Source organism: Crotalus tigris, unplaced genomic scaffold (genome assembly GCF_016545835.1).
Source record: "Crotalus tigris isolate CLP2741 ecotype Arizona unplaced genomic scaffold, ASM1654583v1 scf7180000018784.18638703518:1950463, whole genome shotgun sequence".
NCBI lineage: Eukaryota > Metazoa > Chordata > Lepidosauria > Squamata > Viperidae > Crotalus > Crotalus tigris.
Genome location: NW_024097199.1, coordinates 1,550,537 through 1,575,382, shown reverse-complemented (window position 1 = coordinate 1,575,382; position 24,846 = coordinate 1,550,537). Strand labels below are relative to the sequence as shown.

Here is a 24,846-nt window from a genome sequence, read left to right as displayed (position 1 = left end):
AGTGCTTAAAAGTATTAAAATTCGGACGATCAGAAGATGGCAACAAAAACCCGTCTTTTTGCTGCTATATAGCGGATGTGCAGAATTCTGCAGCAGGTGTTTAGCTCGTTTGACAACGCGAAAGACTCCAGTACAGGGCGGAATCAAACAGTCGCAATTTCGATCGTGCTGGCGGAAAAGCGGCGCATGCGTCTATAAGCAGCTCCACGACCTTAGTAAAAATGGCGCGTACAAAACACTTTCAGCCAGGAACTTGCGTGATAGTTTGTCGGCGAACCAAAAATTAGTTACCATAAAACTGACAGTTGCAAAGGATTATTTTTAACACGCGGAGATTCTAATGCAATGGTTGAGTAAGTTTTCCAGATATTTGTACTATCATTCCCATCAGCTCTTGCCAAGATAGAGGAGCAGTTGGAACTCTTCCCTTTCCTGATTTCTCTCGGTCAACGCCTCCGCCCTGACTTAAGATGGCTGATAGACTCAAAGGGCAGGCTTTTCTCCACCGGGTTGCAGTGACGTAACTTGCTGTTCCGGGTGAGTGACAGCGGGCGCCATTTTGTGTGGTTAACGCAAAGCTAACCGGAGAGACGGAGGCAGCCGAAGAGCTGCGAGTGTCAGTCACCGGTCAGCGCAGGAGGCGCGGGCGGGGTGAGTAACTGCCTCCGTAGCGGCTGCGTTTGAGAGCAGGCGGAAGCCGGCCGAAGAGTTGATTCTTTCCACCATTTGTGTTCGGCGCTGAAATCTGAACAGGCGGAGCTCGCTGCGGCGAGGCAGGGGGAGGGGACGAAGATGCAAGGCCGGTGCTCTGGGTTCGGATTAAGATCCAGGGGGACCCGCTAGTCTACTTCGCTTCTCCGGGATGGTTGATCGTTTCATACAGGCACATTCGGGTATTGGTAATGGGGAAGGGAGGGGTGGGCGGAGAGAGAAAACCGACCCCCGTTGTGCGCATGCGCTCTGATCTTGCTGGACTATCCAGGCAGCGGACTGAGATTGGGCTCGTTAACGAGCCTTGTGTGCGCCTGCGTTGAGGCCCCCTAATCTCAACGGGATAAAGTCTGGATTGACACTTGGGGCGACAGCTTAGTTCTGTTGCCATGGTTGCCATGTGAGAAAGCCAGGAGCCAGGCGCACACATTGTGTTGTAAACAACATGCTGGGCCGACCTTGGGCGGGATTGCTGATAGCTAGGAGATGGGGTGAAAGATTGTGTATGTGTGGCGTGTATTACTCTCGCATGGAAAAAGAACTTGTATGTATTCTGATGTCGTCAGTATCATCCTGTGGTTGTTTATTTAGAAGCAGGCTTTCCCCACTTTTAATAGGATGCCCGTATGTCCAGAAATAATTAAAATAGTACCCGAAATTCTGGATAGAGGGGTGTGTCGGGTACAAAAAAGAGTTGCTATCCATGTTATGTTTCTGGACTGCCCAGGAAGATCAGGTTGACAACTATTGGAAGTTGTTGATCGAACTTAATGGGACATCCATATGAAACAATACAACTGCTCTGGGTCTGGATTTTGGTTTCAAAATGTAGAATGGAATTCTTTCTGCCACAGTATAGGGAGTTGTGCCATTTCAACACAGTTCCAACCCATAGCTACTGAAAAAAAGTGATAACCTCACTTTGGTTGTATGAAAAGTAACAAAAGCACCTCTGATGAGATACACAAGCTAAGTTGTAAGCAACCATTTATTTGATTGTCTCTTGATTTTTCCTTGTGGCTACAGGTGACTAGCAGAGATTTGTCATTTTAGAGGAATAATAACCCTGGTCAACTTATTTTCAGAAATTTTGGAATTGTAAACAAAAGCAGTATAATTAGATTTATTATTGCAGATATTTAAGTTATATGCCTAACTTTGTAATGTAATGCCATTTTCATATCATATTTCAGATTGTATATTTCTCAGAATATGTTCTTAAAATAATGCTTAATAGGGATGCTCCTTGGAGGAGGGGACTATTTTTTAACTTTCAATTTCTAAACGAAATCAGATATACAGGTAGTCTTCGACTTACCACAGTTGAGCCCAAAATTTCTGTTGCTAAACAAGACATTTGTTAAGTGAATTTTGCCCCATTTTATAACCTTTCTTGCCATGGTTAAATGAATCATTGCAGTTCTTAAGTTAGTAACACAGTTGTTAAGTGAATGTGGCTTCCCCATTTACTTTGCTTGTCAAAAGGTTGCAAAAAATGATCATATGACCATAGGATACTGCAGCTGTTATAAATATGAACCAGTTGCCAAGCATTTGAATTTTGATGACATGACCAGGGTGATGCTGCAAAGGTTGTGTGAAAAATGGTCATGTCACTTTTTTCATAGCTGTTGTAACTTCTAATGGTCAATAAATGAACTGTTGTAATTCGAGGACTCCCTGTATTTGTTTTAGATTCATTGACGCTTTTGCATGAATCTGTCATTATTTTTCAAGTTTCCTGATCATACTATGTTAGGAAAATATGTAAGTGGTGATTAAGAGTTTTTTGCGTTTACAAACTTTATTTACCATACTTCGACCCAATGTTCAATAAACTGAAGGCATTTTATATTAAGTTTATTGTTATTATTTTGTAAAGAAACATTGTGGTATGTTGATCCAGTGACTAAGAGAAATATAAATGACAATAGCATGAACTAAGAGATTCTTTCTTGTATGCTATTATGTACACAGTATTATTCTTCCTGTTATAGGTATAAAGTATTTGGTAGGAAGCGATGAACAACAGGGGAAGATCAGATTCTCTCTTCAATTTTTTTTTAAAGTTGATTTCAGTGATCTTGGGTGAATAAACTTCAGAATTCTTTATTGGTTTTGAATTAATAAAGAAAAGTAATGTCTTTATAGGCAGAAAACTGCTAGGAGTGCCTATATTTCTTGGAATGTATGTTATTGCTTAAATGTTTGAAGATTTTCTCTTCAGCTGAAGAATTTTATACTTCTACTACTTCAATTTTATCCAGCACTTTCCCGCTGTTACTGATTTTCCCACTAACCTGCCTATTTCTGAACTTTCCTGAAGCAGAAAATCTTGATTTAACAGATTTTCTCCATTATTTCAGGGAGGTGTGCAGGCCCAAATCTTGTCTATTGCATCCAAATTTGATTTTATCTACTGTAAAAATGGAAAGTGGGAGCAGGAAGTTAAGTTGTAGGCATCTAGTAATGCACATATTGTGGCTACTAAGTTATAATAATCTTTGTTTTTTGACATATTTTAGGTGAGTCTTAGGTTTGCTACAAAAATACGTAGAGAAGGGCATGCTACCAATTGGAAGAGGACAAAATCATAAATAGTGGCATTGTGACACTGCAGTTATGTTTTGTCTTAGGAGTTGTAGGATTGTTCTTGATTCTTCTGGGTGTTGAAACACCTTATATATCCACCAAAGCTTTATTCACACATATGAGCAAATTCTGGGATAAAGTAGTATTTTGATAATTAGAAGTGCTCAACAAATATGCTTTACAATCAAATAGAGTTTGAATTCCAGGATAAAATTACAGTGGTGGAACCAAGAAAGCTTGGCCATTTAAATATGGTTTAAAAAGACAATGGGGAATATGTGAAATTATAAAATATGTAAGCAAGATTATGACCAGGATAACTTTGCAGATTTATGCCTGTTTGCTAGAAAAATCTGTGTACCATATAAAGCATTCCATTTCATTAAATGCAGTATTTAATGGAGCAAAGGGATTAAAAATTAAGCTTTTATAGTACCTAATGCCATTCTCAAATGTATATAATATGATGCAGCATTGTTCAGAGTTGGGTAATCTGCATAGGAACCATGTGAAAAAGGCAGGAGAAAATAATTTTCTAACAGTGCTTATTTGGTTTATGGTTATCAAATTTGTTTTTATGATTTATAAGGCCACCGAGCTCAAATGGTGTGACTCAAAGAAAAGTATAATTGACATTCTTAGCCCCAGTAAATATTTTTTTTCATTTTTTTCATTTATTCCCTGTTTTCCAAACATTTTTGTATAAATGATGGCTTTTTAAAAATACAGCAGAAAATCAAATTAAAATAATTGGAAATTAAAACTTGTGACTTTAAATTGCTTCCTAAGGTCAACCCAGGATAGCAGATCTTGTAGCACTTTAAATTTGATAGACAGCCTTGCAATCAGAATGGTAAAATACTTACATTCAAATATTTTTGTTTGATGTTGCAGCTTACTAAGTCTCAAGCAATAGCAAATTTAAGGGAAATCCTATATAGTTTCTGGGGAATGTTTTGATTACAAGAACATCATAATTTTTTGGGAATAAGGTTTGGCTAGCTTTGTGATGAATAAGTTTGGAAAAGATTGGATGTCACTGTACACAATTGAATGGCTTAAACTGAAGCTCGTACTCAAATTTGAAATGTTATTTTTGCTCAAATAGAGAACATATAAATAATTAAAGATGTGGGATCAAGGTGGGCAGCCTTGGCAACAGTGGCCTTTGAATCAGCAGCAATGGATGCAGTCATTTCAGCATCAGCAAGATCCAAGTAAGTAAATAGCTGTGATTGTGCCTTCAGCATGACAGTTAAGATAGTAATCCACATTTTATAAACTGGGTTTGAATGTTACTCTTTCATTCAGATAGAAAAGTTTGCTAGTGATGAGTTCACAAAGTCAAAACTGTTAGATTAAAACCTAACAAACTGTTTTTTAGGGTATACAGTATTTTGAAAGTTGTAACAGGTTGCTTCTATATTGTTTGTAAGTACTCCTTCAGACTCTTAAGTGAATAGGAAAAAATGCTAGTAAGCAGCAATATGTGCTGAGCTAATGATTTATTTTCTACCCCAATATGCCTTTATTGAAATTCTTAAGCAACACCTTCTTCCAATGAGCATTTCCCAATTCGCTGATATGCAATGATGGTGTTTTGGACTATTACGATAAATATCTATGTCAGCTATATATACCGTGTTTTCCCAAAAATAAACCCTAGTTTTGGGGCAAGGCACACTTAAAAATCAAACTAGGGTGGGGTAGAGTCTGCCCTATGGGCCCTGCACCCACTTACTTGCAGCCAGGCCTCTCCTTGCCGGCTCACTTCTTCTGTGGCGTCTTCTGCAGCCAGGCCTGCATTTCTTAGTCACAGGCCTTTCTGGAAGGCTACTGCAGCCGAGGACCGAGCTATGGATTGAATCCATTGCTCGGTTCTTGGCTGCAGAGGTCTTCTGGAAAGGCCTGACTGCAGAATGCAGGCCAGAATGCAGCTGCTCATTTGGCCCCAGAAGAAGTGAACCTGCTGGGTGGGGCTGTCGGTGCCAGAGATGAGTAAGGCACCCCCCGAAAATAAGACCTGGTGCCTCTTTTGGAGGCAAAAAAAAAAAAAGACTCGGTCTTATTTACAGGGAAAGTCAGGTATGTAACAATACTGAAAAATACAGAAAGACTATTTGAGACTATAAGTCTGTTGAATCATACGCATAATGGAAGTTCTGGTGGTTCTCAAACCATATTATCAAAATACATTGTACTGTAGACTTTCTAAATTCGTTTCTCTTTTAAATTTGAGATATTCTTCATTTTATAGTGCACAGTCCTTATACAAATTTTAAATTGTTCAGTATTTTGCCCAAATGCGTGCTTCTCCTTCAATAGCAGTATACAAAATAATATAGGGAGAAGCTGGTTAAAAGACTTTCTTGCTTTGATCCTCTTTAAGACTGGGTTGTTCAAAAAGTGGTGTGTAGCTCCCTTGGGGAGGTACAGACTGAGCCCAGAGGAGGTATGGAAAACCTTTTAGTTACACCGTTAGAATAAATCCACCTTTCTCAAAGTTTTGTTGTATTGTTTTCGTTGTTCATTATGTTCATTTTGGTGTTTGAATTTTTTAATGGAGGTGTGTACATTGAGATTACATTAAGGGAGGTTGATGGCAAAAGTTAATGAGCTCCTCCTTTAAAATAAGGTGGACAACTTTCTTGTGGTGGGAGCTTTACTAATTTTTTGTTTTTGACTTCTGAGACTTGGAAAGAATATATTCAATAATGTTATGACACATCACTGGAATTGCCCTTTTATTTATTGGTGGTAGGGTTAAGGGGGCAAAAAGGACCAACCTTATACCTCAAAAAGCTTCAGTCACCCATTTTGCTATTTAAAATCCCTATACTCTTAGGAAATGTTGGCCCCATCCACTGCAAGTTGTGGGATCTCTACCTTTTCTTTAAAATGTGTTTTATTTTATCCAAACCAGCTACATGTGTGCCTTTTCCTTTATTTATGCCTATGCTATCTTTCTGTTATGTTGTTAATAGCTTTTTATTTTTTTTATAAAACAAGAAAGTAGAAGAGAATAGCTAGTCTATATATTCATCATTCATCACTAACTTGAGGCAGGTGTTCCAGTTCTGTTCATTGTTACATTGTTGCAACAAACCAACACTCTGTTAACAGAGGAGGAACACAGGAACAGAATGTAGTAATCCTTGAATGCCCAAGTATTACAATTATTTCTTTCAGAGGTAGTGTTTTGTAGGAAAGTAGAAGGAAAGGCTATAAGACACATCTGGATCAGTGATCTCTCTTTCTTGATTTCTCTCATTCATTCACATGGGATATCACTTTGTATCTGAGTGTTCATATAAGTGCTTAATTTTTTTAAAACGCACTGAAACTGGATCCCATGTTAAGGATTGAGTTTATAAAGCTTTGCTTATTTTTTTCAGAAATAAGTTCTTAATTCAGGGAAAGCTCAAATTTCTCAGTAGATCAGTGGAGAATTGCTGTATGGGGTGTAGTATCAATGTTAGATTCCTCCCAAATACAGTGATAATGTAGTGCACTCAGTGGGTTCTCTATAAAAGTTGCATTGAAATGGAGTCCATGTCTAGTAATTCTTCGTCTTTAACAGGACTCTCTAGGTCAGGGGTAGGCAACTTTGGCTCTTTTATGACTCGTGGACTTCAATTCCCAGAATTCCTGAGCCAGCATAGCTGGCTCAGGAATTCTGGGAGTTGAAATCCACGAGTCATAAAAGAGCCAAGGTTGCCTACCCCTGCTCTAGGTAAACAATGCTAAGAATACTTTTCCCCCTAGCTTTTATAAAATAAAGCTGGTGTATGAATAAAGTTCAATTCTCGGTTGTGTGATGGAAATCTACATATTGAAAATCTAATTCTGTTTCTAGGCCAAATTGACTGGGCTGCATTAGCTCAAGCATGGATTGCTCAGCGGGAAGCATCGGGGCAACAGGGTGTAGTAGAACAGCAAGGAATGATGTCAAATGGCCAGGAGATGACAGGAATGGAACCTGGTCCAAACAACCATAGTAATTTTCAGAATGATCCAAATTTCAACAGGATGTGGCAGCCAGGTACGTTGTTGGTCCTTTTTTTTCACTGCCCTTGGAGTCTTCCTAGTTGTAGATATAATTCTTACAAGAGCGCTGTTACAAATAAATCCGATTTAGTTTGCAAAATTCTATCAATACTGGGCAGAATTGAGTGAGGGCAAAATTTCTTTTATGGGAAGGACAAGGAGTATCGATTCTCTCAAATGACTGTTGCTTATAGAGATTTATGATATCTTCTGGATTTCTCTGCTTCAGTTAGATTTCATAAATGGACTCAGATTGTGATCAGAGAATAATCTGTAGATGCTTTGAAAATCAAGCTTTGTAACATGACTATACTATAAATTGTTAGAAAAGTTACATAAATTCAAGAGTTGTATAGACAGGCATAAAAATTGAACAGGACTGGCAATAAATCAACAAGACAGAGTTATTCCCATAGTTCCCCAACAATTTTATTTGGTTCAATGCTTGCTCCCAAAAGCATTTTAGAATAGTTTTCATTAATACATTTTCTACAGCTTGAGTAAAAAAAAAAGCAATAAAAAATCAAATTATCTTTCTGAGTTAAAGAAAAGAATATTCGTTGGTTTTTGAATTTAACAGAAATTTACAGCAGAAATTACCCTTGATAAAAGAATATATGTACTATAAAAAGGTTGCAATAAGCAATTAAACGGAATCATTTTTTAAAAATACATTTTAGACAATAGTATTTGAAAGAGCAGTTCCCCTTCAATTGAGGCATAATATCAATTTATGTTGTACAGAGATGTGAAGAAATTTTTCACTGAGTTACCTATAGTTCTCCTTGTTTCAGACAAGTTGCACATTGTCATGTTTAGGATTTATCTTATACAAATAACCTGCATGCCTTTTAAAGAAAGTTACAAAAACTGGGCTTGTTCTCTTTGGGCTGTGTGTGTGTGTGTGTACACATCTTAGCATTTAGCATCATTCTTCCTGACTTTTTGCCATTTTGTGATTAATTGTACTGCAAACTTATAAAACAGGCTTTTCAAAGTGTTCACTGGAAGAAGAAGAAAATATTTATTTTAAATATGATGTTGTTCCAGCTGGTCTTACTACTTTAAAATTTTAAATATGTCCATATTCTGTAACATAGATGTGGCTTTATAAACATTACTGAACTTCAGTTTCCATTATTCATTATTATTTTACTATACTAGCCAGGACTCTTGTGACTTGTACTTCAAAAACATAGAGCAACAGAAAGTATTCAATTTCTGCTGTGTAAAATAACCAGTTTATACAAAAATGATATTCTTTGTGGCCTCTTTTTTCAACTAGAGTTGATTCCTAGCAAGTGCTGTCCAGATTCATTGAACTACTTTTTTATCAGCCATATCCAGAATTGCCATTAGTTATATGCAATGAGGATGCTGAAAGTGATAATCTAAAATAGCTGGAGAAGCTGACATAAGTAATTATTCTCCAGGGGGATATTAGCTTAGCCAGCAGAAACAAGAGTTTTGTGGCAACTTAAATGCTAACAAATGTATTATTACATAGCTTTTGTAGCTCACATCCATTTTATTTGACATCAATATTTTCTTTGATGATGGAGATTATTCTTATCTCTATCCTTGAAATTGTATTTCAGATCTGAAAGGCCAAATTGAGGGGAGGAAAAATTAGCTGGTACAATATAGACTTTTTCCTGATTGTAATAGATGTTGTGATCTGCTTAAATATTGTTCATACAAAAGACTACTAAACATAATTTGGATTCATACAAAACTGGAAACCAGAAATATTTAATGATACAACTTTCATTATAAATATCAATACAGCCTGATTAACCACTAATTAAAATGATTATTAACATTTTTGTTATGACATCAAAACAGAATGGAACATGCCCCACCAACCGCCTCATCCGCCTCCAGATCAGCCATGGATTCCTCCAGCCCCTGGATCAATGGATATCGTTCCTCCATCTGAAGATAGTAACAGTCAGGATAGTGGGGAATTTGCACCTGACAACAGGCATATATTTAATCAAAATAATCACAACTTTGGGGGACCACCACCTGATAACTTTGCAATGGGGCCAGTGAACCAGTTTGACTATCAGGTGAAACATTTGTTATTTTGATATAAGCATGTGGAGTTCCAGCAGCATTGCTCTAAATCAGATTTCAACAGAGTTTACTTCTTTATTAAAATAGATTTGTTTTCAAACATTTACCCAGCTCAATTAGTTGTACTACCAACTGTATTCTTAGTCAGATTGGCTGTAATGTGTATGTTGAGCTACACTGGATTAGTGTGATACGTTCTGTTTGGGATCACTTATGAAAGGTCTGAGAAAATTCAGTGCAGGCAAATGTAAATTTTATCGACATATTACTTCTCTCCTCTATCTGCTTTTATAAATTTTACTAAGTTTTTTTTTTTGGGGGGGGGGTCTTTTGTTTTTGCTTGTAATTGCTTTTAAAATCCCCATGTGATATTTATATATTAAAAGTACATAAGGGATAGCTGTGTTTATATAAACAGATTCATGTTTTGTAAAGGAGAAAAATAACATCATAAGAGATGAGATTAATTATTTAATATTAAAACTAAGAATAAGCCTGTAAATATGTCGAGATTCTCCATATTAATTCTCTGAAAAAATAATACTTTTGTAAATAATTTATGTATAAAGAATATAAAGGTTAATATAAAGTTAAATATTGTATACAATCATGATGCATACATTTTTAGCCCTCTGAAATTGGAGTAAGTCAAAACTGTAGAATACAATTTTATTTAGGGACCCAAGTTCATTTGTTTTCGGCTAGTTAGTTAAAAAGTGTGCTGGAGCACTTTTATATATGTAGGCCAGTGTTTCCCAAACTTGACAATTTTAAGGCATGAGGACTTCAACTCCCAGAATTCCACAGGCAGCAACGCTGGCTGTGGAATTCTGGGAGTTGAAATCCCCATGCCTTAAAATTGTCAAGTTTGGGAAACACTGATGTAGGTGAAAGCAGAGAATTACTCTCTAGATTGAAAGGTGGGCAGGGCATGAGAATTTCTGCACATCTGATATCTGTGCATGTTTCTGGATGTTACATCTATGAATGGAGTTGGTACAACGTAAACAGCATTAGATGTACTGTTTCAGGAACACAAGGTATGGCTACATTTTTCTCGATTATGTGTTAATGCTATACTAAGGTTTGATATTACACTTAATAGATATGTACAAAGTAAGTGAAGAGACTTCATAATAAGTTATTTTTTTATGTCTTTATATAGTTTGTTAAAAGTTGCAAACTTTAATTTATTTGGTAGACTAGTCATCTGAAGTTTTGAATAAAATATATCCCATCCCATAGATCCACACTGATGTATTAATGGAACTGAGATTGAAGACAAAATTGATGAAGATTACTTACTAACAATCAGATATAATTTGGGGAAGGGTGGCATAATGACACAATTGACTGGCTTTCTGTAGCAGCCTTTCTTCCAGCAGCAACATAGCTGAAGTTGACAACATGCAACTGAAATTAATTCATTTCTTAAATCCACATTTTCCAACAGTGCGGATAGCACATGAGAGAAAATCTTAAATTATTTGAGATGGTTTTATTTCTGATAATGAGTAAATTTTATTTCTTGAAATCATGATTTATGTTTAAAACATTGCACGCTTCCTCTTCACACATACTCTGAAAAATGGTTGTACTGATATTTCAGTAATAAAAGCAAGACAAAAATTGCTTGATTGCACAAATCCTTTAAAAACAGTATGGGCAGTTTTTTTTACTCATTTATCTTTCATTAAAAGAAAAAAAACATCAATGTGCTTCATGTACATCATGCTCTTAATGATCAGCTTTGTATATTGAGTATTTGGTAACTGAGCATACTCTTTAACCATTAAGAGGTTATTTACTTACTTAAATTATGTCAAATAATTTTTGCTTAAGAAATGAGAATTGATCATGAAAATTTGACCTAATAAATTATTTAGACTTGTTTGCTTTCACAAGCATAATTCATTTATATTGCAGAAAAACTATACAGTATCATGTGCTCATTAGAAGAACATATGATTTAATTCCCTTTGCCTGTCGAAATTACTTCAGGAAAAAATATTAGAATATTAGGAACATTCTGATAACCTACAAATAAATAGCAAACCCCTAATAAAATAAAAAATAATTTATGTTCCTGTAGATCAGGGGTGTCACGGGCCGGATGTGTCATGCCGAAACTGCGCCCACCCCATTGCCAGCAATGGAAAAAAAAGTGGCAATATGTTGCGACTTGTAACGTGACATTGCGAGTTTGACACCCCTGCTGTAGATTCTTGGGCCTCTATTTCCTTAATGGAAGATTCCAGCTCCATATTATATATTGTTTTTAAAACTGAATATGTTTTCTAATGCCAGAGTGTAATACATCATAGGCTTCTCTGTTGCAAAATTACTTTTTAAGTTATGCCTAAAGCAGTCTGGAGTCTCTAGTAGAAACAAAAAATATTCTATATAGAGATCAGGTTCCTCTTTTTCTTTTCTTTTCTTTTCTTTTCTTTTCTCCCCCATTTCATCTTTTTACTGAGAAACTGTTAGGGGAATCTGCAGCATTGAGTTAAAGAAAAATGAACTTCATTACTTTTTCAGCATGGGACTACTTTTGGTCCACCTCAAGGTGGGTTTCATCCACCTTACTGGCAGCCTGGACCACCAGGGCCCCCAGGACCTCCAGCGCCTCCTGCACCTCCTCAAAATCGAAGGGAAAGACCAGCATTTAGAGATCGCCAACGATCACCAATCACATTGCCTGTGAAACAGGAACCCCCTCAGATTGGTATGTCTTCAACATATTTAGTTTAATGTATGTGATACACACATTTTGAAAATACAAGTTGCTGGTTGCTGAGTTTCACGGGCTGTAACTGAATTATGCTGTCAACTTTGAAAATGAGCATGGCTGCAGCCATTTTTCCTACTTATTTTCGGTTGACACATACCACGGAGGGAGAGAGGTTTGCCAGGTGCCTTGCTAGACTAAACAGATTTTCTCCCATGGGAACCAAGGCCATGGGACGACTCCGGAGAGTGGAGATTTCAGTCAGCATCCATAGCCCCTCACTCGAACAGTTGAAGGAGAAATTTGGCCGGCTGGAGCTAAAAGATACGCTTTCTGTTGCCCAGGAGGTGGGTGTCATGGGGAGAAATGCCAAAAACTACCTATCTCTCCCTCCCCCTCTCTGGAGTCCCAGCCCAACTGCTGGAGCCTGTGCTGCTTCGCCCACCTGTCAACCAGCTGCAATATTAAGCCCTGTATCCCAGCCAAGCCCGTTGCCATGGCCTCAGGATGCCAATCCCAGAGCCCAGCCAAGAGAAGTCCGGAGAGTGGTTTGGCCACATCCACAGGACCAGCAAGCCGCCCAAGCCCAGCAGCAGGCGCAGATGGCCCTGCAGAGATTCGAGCCGCCTCCCATTAAGCTTACCTTCGATGAGAAGTTGATCTTCCTAAACCAGGTGTGGGCTCCTTTGGATCGCTACGCTTATGCCTACCTGGATGGGGCTATGATGGTGAATGCGGTAGCAGAAAACTTAGAGGGGGAAGCAGCAGACTGGGTGACCAACCTTCATGATGAGGGGGCTCCTGAATTGCACGACATTAATCTATTCATGGAGCAACTGAGGGATCAGTTTGAAGATGAATCCCGAGTCCTGATGGCTTAGAAAGAAATCCACTGCCTGAGGCAAAGAGGTCAACCCGCAAAGGAGTACGTCCATGAATTCAAAAGAGTTGCTAACCGGTTGGGTCAATGGCCTGAACAGTCACTGGTCAATTACTTCAAACGGGTGAGATCACGACTTGCTTCAAACCTGCATCATTTCTTAATCTATTACATGAGTGTTACTGTATGACAGTGGTGCTAGACGTCGAACTGGATCGTCCCAAAAAGTCAAGCACCACCAAACCCAAGCCACTATGTGTCCAAGAGAAACGCCTCTGGCCGATGTCCCCAAGCTTCTACAGTCACCAGTGTCTCCCAAGCACCAGCCAGAGCTCCCATCAAATGCTGCCAGTGTGGTCAGATGGGTCATCTTGCTGTGGAGTGCCCCGCTTCTCACCCTCAACCCAGGAGCATGCCAGTTGCTGCCACAAAATCACAAAGAGCTCCCAGAGGGGGAAGAGAACCAACTGGACACATCAAGGCCTGGGTTTCAAAGCCTCCCCTCCCGGCGAGCTCAAATCCAAACCCCAAGCCGAAGTGCAGCAGATGCCAGCACCATACGACAGTGAGGAGGACCCCATGGTGAGTCAGCCCATTCCCCCTTTTGCCATTCCCACCAGACTGATAATGCCCATAACGGGCTCACATGAATCTGAGTGTCCTAATAGACTCATGGTGCTCTCGGTGCTTAATTAATTTACCCACTGTACTGAATCTGGGCATCCAAGCCAAGCTATTGCCTCCTCCCATGGGGTTTGAGCAGGCTGACCGGTCCCTCATCGGAGGTACCCCTGCTACGCACCTAAGCGAACCTGTACATTTAGAAATGGGCCGGCATTGGGAAATCATCCGTTTTGTGGTAGTTCCGAAGATGATTGAAGTAGTAATTTGGGGGCTATTGTGGCTTGACAAATGGCGTCCTCACATTCTGGTGGGAGGAGGGAATGCGCAAATTAAGACTGGGGACAGGACCCTCCCCACCTGATACTGATGATAAAACAAAGACACTGTCCATCTGCGAAACTCATGGGGAGTCCTGTGAAATCCTAAAAATTGTAGCTGAAAAGCTGCCAGGGATTCAACTTGTTCCTACTGAGTACCAATATTTGGCAGAAGCCTTTAGTGAGAAGGAATGTGACATCCTCCCCCCCCCCCCCACACCGGGCTACGGACTGTGCTATTGAAATTCTGCCTGGTGCCAAGCTCCCCAAACCAAGGAGGTACTCTGTGACATACAAAGAGATGAAAGAACTAAGAGAGTACATTGATAAAAACTTAGCTATGGGTTTTATTCAGCCAGCCAAATCACCCTTGGCTGTTTCCATGCTTTTCAAGAGCATGGAAAAGAAAGATGGCTCTCTTAGATTATGCGTCAGTTTCAGGTCTCTCAACGCTGTCAGTATGGAAAATTCGTACCCCCTTCTCCCGATGAAGGACATTTTAGCCCACCTGGCTAAAGGAAATTTTTTTACCAAGCTGGATTTAAGAGAAGCGTATTATCAGATCCGGATTAGGGAGGAAAATAGCCTTTAATTGCCCTTTGGGGAGTTTCCAATTTAAAGTGATGCCTTTTGGACTGCAAGGGGCCCCTATTGTATTTATGCAATTGATAAATCAAATGCTCCATAATCATTTATACAAGAGGGTTTTGGTTTATCTTGATGACATCCTTATCTACACTGAAACCATGGATTAACACATCAAATTGGTCCATGTGGTATTAAGGAAACTGTTGAAATCCAAACTGTATGCAAAACTGTCAAAGTGTGAATTTCACTAGACACGCCTTGACTATCTTTTGAATGAGGGATAGAAATGGACCCTGCCAAAGTCAAAGCAGTTCTAGAATGGCAACCCCCATGTACCCGCAAACAGCTTCAAAGTTTTCTGGGGTTTATCAACTTTTATCAGCCATTATTGTCAGCCATTGCAATGGTTATTAGAGTGCCAGGCAGCATTTGAAAAATTAAAGAGACTCTTGCAGCTGAACCAGTCCTTAAACACCCTGACCCCAGACAACAATTCATCATTCAAGCTGCGAAAGTGGCCGTGGGTGCCGTTCTTTTACAAAAAAAATCACAGAGAGTTACAACCTTGTGTTTACACTTCTGGAAATTAACTGAGACTGAAAGGAGGTGGGCAGTTTGGGAGAAAGAGGCTTTTGCAGTTCGTTGGGCTTTGCTGACATGGACTGATCACAAGAATTTGGAGGCTCTCAGGACTCCTCACAAATTATCCCCCAAGCAAGTTCGGTGGGCTCAATACTTCAATTGTTTTAATTTCACTTTAAAATATTTTCCTGGAGGTAAGAACTTTTTGGCTGATGCCTTGTCTAGAATATCCCAGTTCAAGAGCAACCGAGAGGAAGTAATTAACTCCATTATTCCTCTGCCGCAATCCGCTTCCCAAATAACAACCAGATCGCACACACAGAGACTTCCTGCTTGTCCTGACAATCGATCACTAAAGGAATTGAAGGAGAAGTTAGAGACTGATGCCTGGTTTAAAGATAACAAATCTATATTGACTTTAAGGGGGAGATTAGCTTGGAAAGGTTCTAAGTTATACCTCCCAGGAGGCCTCAGACTCCCAAGTGTTGCAAGCGGGTCACTTTGGATTTTTAAATACATTGCATCTAGTGCGCAGGCATTTTTGGTGGCTGAGAATGAAAAAGAACATTGAGAGTTAATATAAAAAGTTGTGCCATTTGTGCTACCATGAAGAAATGTCCTGAAAACCACCAGATTTATTGCAACAAGTGGCCGATCCCTCTTAGCCTTGGGAAGAGATAGCCATGGATTTTATAGCAGAATTACTTGAGAGCAAGGAAAACACTGTGATATGGACTGCAATTGATCTATTTTCCAAACAGGCGCACTTCGTCGCTTTCTCAGGACTTCCCTCTGCCCAGAAGCTAACCAAACTGGTTTTTGAAGCACATATACCAACTCCGTGGTGCCCCAAAGAGGATTATTTCTGACAGAGGGGTCCAGTTTACTGCAAAGTTCTGGAGAGAGTTTGTTTAACTGATTGAGTCTTCCCAGGGGCTTTCATCTGCTTTTCATCCGAATACCAATGGAGCTGCTGAGAAAGCTAACACAATGGTGGAACAGTACCTCAGATGTTACGTAAATTGCCAGCAGCCTAATTGGGCTGACCTTTTTTACCTTTTGCAGAGGTAGCCTACAATAATACTGTGTACAGTAGCACTGGTCTCACCCCATTCAAAATAGTGACAGGTCGAGATTTTGTGCCCATGCCTGAGTTCCCACAGGAGCCTCCTACTTCCCAGACTTTGGACCAATGGGTGACATCTTTCCAGGGGGTTGGGGTGAATGTAAAGAAGGCATTGACCAAAGCTACCAAGGTTTACAAGGAGCAAGCAGACAAACGACGTTCCCCTCAAAACCTTTTTTATATTGAACAATTAGTTTATATTTCAACTAAATATCTACAGTTAAAGTTGCCCAGCAAAAAATTGGGTCCGAAATTCCTTGGTCCTTTCCCCATTGTCAGGATCATAAACCCTGTGATGATGGAGTTAAAACGTCCACGATTGTTGGGGAAAGTTCACCCGGTGTTTCACTGCAGTCTTTTGAAACCTGTGTTAGAATCCACTTTAAGACCTATTCCAAAAGAGCCTCCTGATTCAGTGGTGGTAGAGGAAGAGATGCATTATGAGATAAAACATATTCTCGATTCTAGGCTGTACAAGGGAAAGTTGCAATATCTTATCCAGTGGAAATGTTACCCCCTTTCAGAGGCTACATGGGTGAAATGTACAAATGTGAAGGCGGATAGATTGATAAAAAAGTTTTATGATAAATACCCTTACAAGCCTCGAGGGGATACCTAACCTGATTTTTGTTTCCCCTGCAGGAGACTTTTTTTCTGAAGAGGAGCCGACTGTCAACTTCGAAAATGAGCGTGGCTGCAGCCATTTTCCCTACTCATTTTCGGTTGACATATAACACGGAGGGAGGGGGGGTTTACCAGGTGCTTCGCTAGACTAAATAGATTTTCTCCCATGGGAACCAGGTCATTGGCTGCTCCCGGGACTGCAGCCTGGCGTTTCGTGAAAAGCCCACCAAGGAGATGTATTGGAGAACATAATAGCTTGCATAGCTTTAGGTGTGGGATTTCTTAACTTTGTATTGGAGATTGTTACATGTCTATTCAGACTTGGTTTCATTTTTGACCTGCTGATACTTTGTATCGATAAACATGTCCTTTGAGGAACTTGCAAGCCACAGAGATCTGCTTTATTTGTCTCTGTCTGTCGGAACTATGACATATGCATTCTGTACTTAATTCCACCTATCCATGCTTCATCTTAAATAGAACAACTTTATGGTCCTTCAGCTACAGCCTGACAAATGTTCTCTGACATGGCCCATAGAAAGAATTATAAAGCTTATTAGAGACTTAACTTTTAAAAAACCTACTAGGGCTAAGAAAGTATGCATTTATTAAGTAACTTACTTTATGATGCTGTAGATGCTGTTAAACGTAGAACTCTACCTGCTTGGATTCGTGAGGGCTTAGAGAAGATGGAAAGGGAAAAACAGAAGAAGCTAGAAAAAGAGAGAATGGAACAGCAGCGCTCTCAGCTGTCTAAAAAGGAAAAGAAGGAAAATAGAGAACCAGGAGAAGAGGATGCACCTCGGTTACCACAGAAAAGTAAATTTGTAAGTGGAAGATTTCCTATATAATATTTCCAAGTTTACATATTTAAAATGTTTCATTTTAATATTAAATTATTAGAAAATAAGGTTGTATTTTATCAACAGTGTTGGTAGCAAAGGCAGTAGTTTGTCTATTCTTTTCCTAATTTGTCAGGCTTCTAAAGCAGATGGATAATGTTAATTCCAAGGTCCTGCCCAAAAGACTGGCTTTGTTCTGGCAAAATGATGTAATGTGTCAGGTAGCCTTGATCAGGCAAAATAGACATTAACCTTCACATTTCCTTTTGCATCAATATCTTTTTTGATTTTGTCAATATAAATGGTCAATATTTGAGATATGAAAGTTCCTTGTTGAAGAGCTATATTTATTTTTGTTTTATAGGATAGTGAAGAAGAAGAAGAAGAGGATTTTGATAATGTAGAGGTTATAAGTAGTGGCAAAGTCACCAGAAGCCCATCTCCAACTGCTCATGAGGAGCAGAGTGAACCAGAAATGACAGAGGAAGAAAAGGATTATCAGATGGTACAATTAATTTTTGGACTGCTGTATTCGCCATGATTGTATACATTTGACTGTTAATATAATAGGAGCCATGGTTGAAGAAAAATTAATAGCTCACGAAATTCTGATTTTTTAAACTTAATAGATAAAATGTAATTATAAATATGTAATTTGAAAGAAATATATTTAAGCTTAACTAGGAAGGTTTCTTTTGATTGTTAACTGTTATTGAAATAACAAATGAGTTAAAGATTTCATCCTTAGATATTAAGAAAAGCTGCTATTCTTTAGTCCAGACGTGTCAAACACAAGGCCCGGGGGCGTATGTGGCCCGCGAAGTGGTTTCATGTGGCCCGCGAAGCCTTCCTGGAAACAGGGAATGGCCCCCTCTGCCTTGCCCTGGCCCAGGCCAGCCGGTAGCCAATGTACAATTTTGTGGTGGCCATCTGAAGTGGTGAATGAATGAATGAAACGCATTCAGTCTTAGCTCCATAAGCCACCCCCCCCCCCGCATAGCCTGAGAGGAACATTGAGGCTCCTCCAGTGGACCATGTCTTGGCACTTGCCCTGGTCCAATCCCCTTCTGCCAGAGACCCTCATATCTGTCCCATTCCTGCCCAGGCCCCCACAGGCACCCTTGACGCGAACGATGTAGAGCTGGCCTCACCCACCCAGTAGGCCACACCCACTCCATCCACACCCACCCATTAAGCCACACCCACCCTGGCCACACCCAGCCAGCCCCCTGAGGGCAACCGCAGTGCTGATGCAGCCCTCAATGAAATTGAGTTTGACACCCCTACTTTAGTCAATTTATTCTAATGGAGACACCAACAACTGTTGCTAAGTTGAAATTTTACTGGTGTGCCAATACATTTGTTGCATCAAAATGTGTTAAACTGAGGGCTGTTACAATGAAGGTTTACTATTGCTAAATATGCTGGTGAACAAAGAGACTAGCTACAGTTGCAATAGCTACATTAGGCATGGCAAAGGCTTACAAATGTCCAATTATTGATTCTTAGCAACAAAAATGTATTTCCTCTTGATATAAAAAAAGATGTGAGATAAATTTGTTTCTCTAACTGTTGCCAAATCCTTTGCTATTTCTTTTTCAAGAAGTGAGATGCCTTGAATTGAGGTAGTTGAGAATAGCATCTCAATATGTTTATTTTTCAATTCGTTCAGATGTTGCTGACAAAAATGTTGCTGACAGAAATCCTCCTAGATGTCACCAATGAAGAAATTTATTATGTGGCTAAAGATGTCCATCGTAAAGCAATAAAAGGTATGTTTAGGGTTCTAATAGGTTTATTAATTGTCCTTGCGCATATCTTGGAATAGTTTAAAGTATATAAGCATATATTCATATATAATATCTGCATCTAAAATAATTTAAATGTAAAGTTCCAAAAATTCATTTGTAATAATATATTGTTGTTCTGCGCAGTTTATAGCGTTAAATGTTTCATTTTTTTTTCAATTTAACTTTTTTAAAAATTGTAATGAGTTTTTAAATAAATTTTTCTAGTTGAAATTTAGATGAGCAGCCCCAATAAAGCAAACTTGTGTAATAAAATGTTTTTGTGATCCTGCTAGTCAGCTTTTTTTTTAAAAAAACAACTAACTTTATTTCATATAACTGTGTAAATTAATTAATATACCGATTGCAGGTAAAATGTATTAATCTGTTAATACCTTGCTCTAAAGAACTGCCTTTTTAATTGTATCCATTATTAATTTACCGTTTAAATTTCTAAACAATCATGGCCAGAAATTACTGGGCTTTCAATGGATGATACGTGTTTAATGTTTTTTCTCTCCTCCACAAAACAGCAATAGTAGTAGATTTAACAATACCATAGACTCTCATGACTATGAAAACGTGGCTATTTGTGTTAACATGTTGTTCCTGTTGTTGATGTGATACAAAGCTCCTGCAAAACAGCTGGCACAGTCCAGTGCATTGGCTTCCCTCACTGGACTTGGTAAGTATGTTCCTGATTTTTGAGAGGGACTTAATGGGGAGAGCTGTCGCTTGCATTCCTAAATATGTATTGAAACAAGAGTGAAACTATCCAATATGCATTAGGCAAGCATCCAGTAACTTAGGATAACTTATCTCACAAAAGCTATACTGAAATCTGTGAAAAGTAGTACTCTTTCTGGGCAAGCCTTCCCTGAGATTGGAAGTTGGGTGTTTTTGGCCAGATATTTAACATGGCATCTAAAAATACAAATGGACTTGAATGATTTGTATTATTATTTTTTAATGTTACTGTGTTAATGTATGTTTAAATTTAAAAAAAAATCACAATAACATAACACTACTTTGTCTTGCCAAAAATCCCACACAACAAATGCATATTTTGAATTCTCATAGCTAGTGCTTGGTGATCGAACCATGCTGGCTATGAAATTCAGAATTGCATCCTATGTTGTAATAGATTGTGTAAAAACTTTGCATGTCAGTGTAACATTGATAATGCTGTCGTATTATTGTGACATTAAATAAATATATTATTTCGACCACCACGATGAATTCTTCTGTTAGTTTAAATGTATTTGGTAAATAAAAAATGAAGAACCTGGGAAAGAAAGTAAAAATGCTTCTGAACCAGATGCTCAAGATTACTTTCTACCAGTTTTTCAGGTCTATCTTTTGGGGGAAGAGAAGTCCATTCTTATTGCATATCTGTACCTTTTTAACGTACAGTTGTTTCTGAACACTAGACAACTGATTGGCATTGGGACTTTTTAAAGCCCTGGATATTGAAGCTGACTGAAATCACTGTAACGATATCTTGAAGGACAGATCTTAGGCCTTGCACCTCAGAGTCTATTTTCTTGCTGATGTATTCTAAGCATTTGGTTCTGGCTCTGTAAAGAGCTTTTTTACTCATATTGAGCAGAAAGTATGTAATCTTAGCGATTGCTTGCTTGAAAACATGGCAAGCTATTCCGGACGAAGTAAAACCAGATACTGAACAGCAGGTCAGATGTGTGGTCCTTGAACACTCCAGTCAACCAGCATTGGCACTTCCTCCAGAATAAGTGGCTTCTTCAGTGAAGAAGTGAAAGATGGGCAATATGCACTCCTCTTTGCCCTGCAGAAATATTAAGAACCAGGATTAATCTTTCCTCGTGATAGACTAGGCTTTATGCACGCAGGTGGACTGGGTGGTTATGGATCAGGAGACAGTGACGATGAGAGGAGTGACAGAGGCTCTGAGTCATCTGATACTGATGATGAGGAACTACGACACAGAATCAGGCAAAAACAAGAAGCATTTTGGAGGAAGGAGAGAGAACAGCAACTACTGCTAGAGAAACAGCAGGAAGGTATGTGTATATGTATAGAGGGAGGGACTCTTATGCTTATAGCAGAATACCTTAACCTCTTAATATGTTAAATCTATGTGTAGCATTAATACTGTTGGACAGTATTACTTGGTCTGTTGGGTGGATGTTTGGGTGGTTTTAGGGGTGGGGAATTGTGGTGGGTGGGAGTGTGTTTGGGGATTATGTGTGTGGGACCTGGTCTTTGGGTGCCACGTAAATTTCGTTGTATGTGTATACTGTACAATGACAATAAAGTTTATTTATTTATAAGGCCTTGAAAGAGCCATGCCATGTCTTTGTGGTGACTTTATATCTTAGTGATACAGATCCATAGAGACCTTTCACAAACACCTAATCAGATGATCTGCACAGGCCTAATGTATTATGTGATATTATATACCCAAGCAAAGCAATTGAACTTACAGTAAACTAATTATAGGAAATCAGGTTATGGTTACTCCTGCCTCTGTTGTATGTTCTCCTGAGAGTCATCTAGTGAGTTTTGCTGCCATGGAACAATTGTAAAAGAATCACTATTCTTACACATTTTATCTTAAAATTGTTACTGGCCAGAAGAACAGGAATAGTTATGAATCGGTTCCATTTTATTTGTATGATTTTGGGATCTGTTTCTCTTTGGCACAAATTTTACAGAAGAAAAACTCCAAAATGAGAGAATTGCAAAAGAGATGAGTGAACTTGCCAGTAAAGAGCAAGGCAGCAATTCACCACCAGAAGATGTGAAAGAAGCCAAGGAGGAGGATGCATTTAGTGAAAAGAAAAAGTCTCCAAAAGAAATAACACCAGACATCGAACCCAAAAAAGAGATTAAAGAAAAAGAGAGAGCAGGAAGGAGTAGGTCAAAAAGTTCAAGTAGTGCTAGCTCAACTAATAATAGCAGAAGTAGCAGCAGTAGCAGCAGTAGCAGCACAGCTAGTAGTTCATCTTATAGTAGTAGTTCAGGCAGCAGTCGCAGCTCTACACATTCTTCCTCCCCCAAAAGAAAAAAAAGACGTCATAGTAGGTCACCTAAAGTTAGGCGTAGCAGAAGTAGGAGCTATTCACATAGAAACAGAAGAGAAAGGAGTAGGAGCAGGGGTAAGGTAAGAGAAAGACAGAGATCTAGTAGACACAAGAGTATAGAGAGAAGGGAGAGGAGACGAAATCATAGTCCTTCCCATGACCGAAACTGGGAAAGACGTAGAAGTGACAGTCATTCAAGAGATAGACTTACTAGCCATTTCACTCGTAGTGGGAGTCGAGATAGGCATAAAAGTGAAGATCAGCACAGGAGCATAAGCGGGAACAGGCACAAACATAGTCACGATAGCAAAATTCAAGAGAGAAAAAAGGAACGCAGTAGGAGCATAGAGAAAGATAAAAAAAAGAACAGGGAGAGGGAGCGAGATCAGGAGAAACGCAGGGAGAAACAGAGAAAAGAGGACAAAGACAGTAAAGCTGGCAATCATGAAGAGAGATTAAAAAGAAAAAGAGATACCGAAAGAACTTTCTCTCGTAGTGATTCCTTGTCTTCCAAAATGGTAAGGCATGATTCTAGGCAGGAAAGCAAGAGAAGTTCTACCAAAGAGAGCAAAAAGCATTCAGGTTCAGAAACTAGCACAAGAAGCAGCTCTGAGTCACGAGGCAGCAGCAAAGAAAAGAAGCCGAAGAAATCCAAGCATAGTCGGTCACAGTCCATGGAGAAATCTCAAAGGTCTGGTAAGAAGGCAAGCCGCAAACACAAGTCTAAATCACGATCAAGGTAGTATTCTTTTAAGTATTTTGCTTGATTTATATATTTTTTTTATATTTCGATTCTTCATCATGCTTGCCTGCAACATATTTATATATATATTGCAAATTAAACTAATTTCCGTAGATTATCTTTCTGGTGGGATGGGGAGATACCTTTGATCGCTTTTTTTTAAAAAAGAAATACAGTTATTAAGCCTAACGTGTATGCTTTCTGTGATTCTTTTCCCTTTAATTTTCCCCACTTTTTCTTTATTTTTCAGATCAATGACTCCTCGTCGTAAACACTGAGGAATGATATGACACTAGTCATAATGATTTAAAAATTCCATGAGTTTTTAAGGGCTTGTCTCATTATAGAGGCTCATTATAGAGGCTACAGTTGTGGCTATGTAGATGAAAGCTGACCCCTTTTTTTAAAAAAAGATCTGTAAATAGCTGTATTTTTTGGAAACACTGCTCGGAGTTAAGTACTTGCTAGGATTTCTTTGTATTTACATTTTTCAAAACTAGTGCTTACCTAAGGCTATCAAATACGTCATTCTCTTTCAGCTGTAATGTTCTTAAATTGCTATTGAATGTACTGTGATGTCAATAAAGTTCTTTAGTTCATTTTTGTTTAATTCTTCTATTTTAATTTATTTTAAATATTTATTTGCAAGGCATTTTTCTTTTGTAAAATGCTTAATAATTTAAATTCGGGGTTTCATCTTTGGATAAATCTGAGTCAATCCTCTGATAAAATAACTGTTTGGGGGAAAAAACCCAAAGGTTTTTGTTTTATTTTAATGGTATGTTTCATCATACTGTGTGTGAATGAAATGTGGATTATTACTTTAAGACATACCAAGACTAGCCAAACAGAAATAGTAATTCCAAGTAATTTAACTACTTACATGAAATAAGTTTGGAACACTCTTCCTTGTATGATTGGAGAAGTTAATATTGCTTTTGACTCAGTTTCTTTCTGTAACTATAATGTTAGAGGTCACTAAAATAACCTTGTGTTAATAAGTTTAACTGGGTCTAATCTTACAACTTACCAACTAAGATGATGATTGCAAAATAAAAATAATGCTGTTTATAACATCTTGGCAAATGCTGAAGTAAGCAGTTTTTTGCTTGGTAAACATGAGCTCAAGAGATCTTGGTATTGAAAGTAGGCTTAAGCATCTTACATCTTCCTGTCAGAGGTGGGAATTTTTCATTTTGATCTTTCATTTACTTCAAAAAGTTAACGGAATCTCTTAGTATTTAGCTTTTGAAATATAATTGTGCGTACTAAATTTACGGGGTTCAGGAAGTAGAGTTGATACTATCCTAATGAACGTAATACCTGAAAAAATATGGACTAAGATGTCAATATCGTTCTATGTACTTTGAGTAACCCTCTTCATGTATTGTACCTTCCAGGTGCATAATACCAATAGTCCTTGCTTAATGACTGGTCGCTAAGCGATTGAAGTTACAGCAGACCCCTGTAAGCTGCTTACAACCTGGTCCTGAAATTAGAGCTGCTGCAGCATCC

At 38.6% G+C, this 24,846-nt stretch overlaps 1 protein-coding gene across 1 annotated transcript; it reads left to right on the top strand.

Moving 5' to 3' along the window:
• Positions 1-505: 505 nt before the first annotated feature.
• PNISR (PNN interacting serine and arginine rich protein) lies at positions 506-23,941 on the top strand. Its single transcript, XM_039356053.1, has 12 exons — positions 506-651; positions 4,412-4,520; positions 7,160-7,345; positions 9,196-9,422; positions 11,968-12,154; positions 17,535-17,725; positions 18,105-18,245; positions 19,413-19,512; positions 20,159-20,212; positions 21,396-21,566; positions 22,221-23,328; positions 23,582-23,941. The coding sequence occupies exons 2-12, from the start codon at positions 4,433-4,435 to the stop codon at positions 23,607-23,609; spliced, it is 2,481 nt and encodes an 826-aa protein (XP_039211987.1). The 5' UTR covers positions 506-651; positions 4,412-4,432; the 3' UTR covers positions 23,610-23,941.
• The last annotated feature ends 905 nt before the right edge of the window (positions 23,942-24,846 follow it).

Coding starts and splice junctions, on each gene's coding strand:
- PNISR (XM_039356053.1), top strand. CDS start 4,433: ATGTGGGATCAAGGTGGGCAGCCTTGGCAACAGTGGCCTTTGAATCAG. Junction 7,346..9,195: donor CAACAGGATGTGGCAGCCAG/GTACGTTGTTGG, acceptor ACATCAAAACAG/AATGGAACATGCCCCACCAA. Junction 17,726..18,104: donor TACCACAGAAAAGTAAATTT/GTAAGTGGAAGA, acceptor TTTGTTTTATAG/GATAGTGAAGAAGAAGAAGA.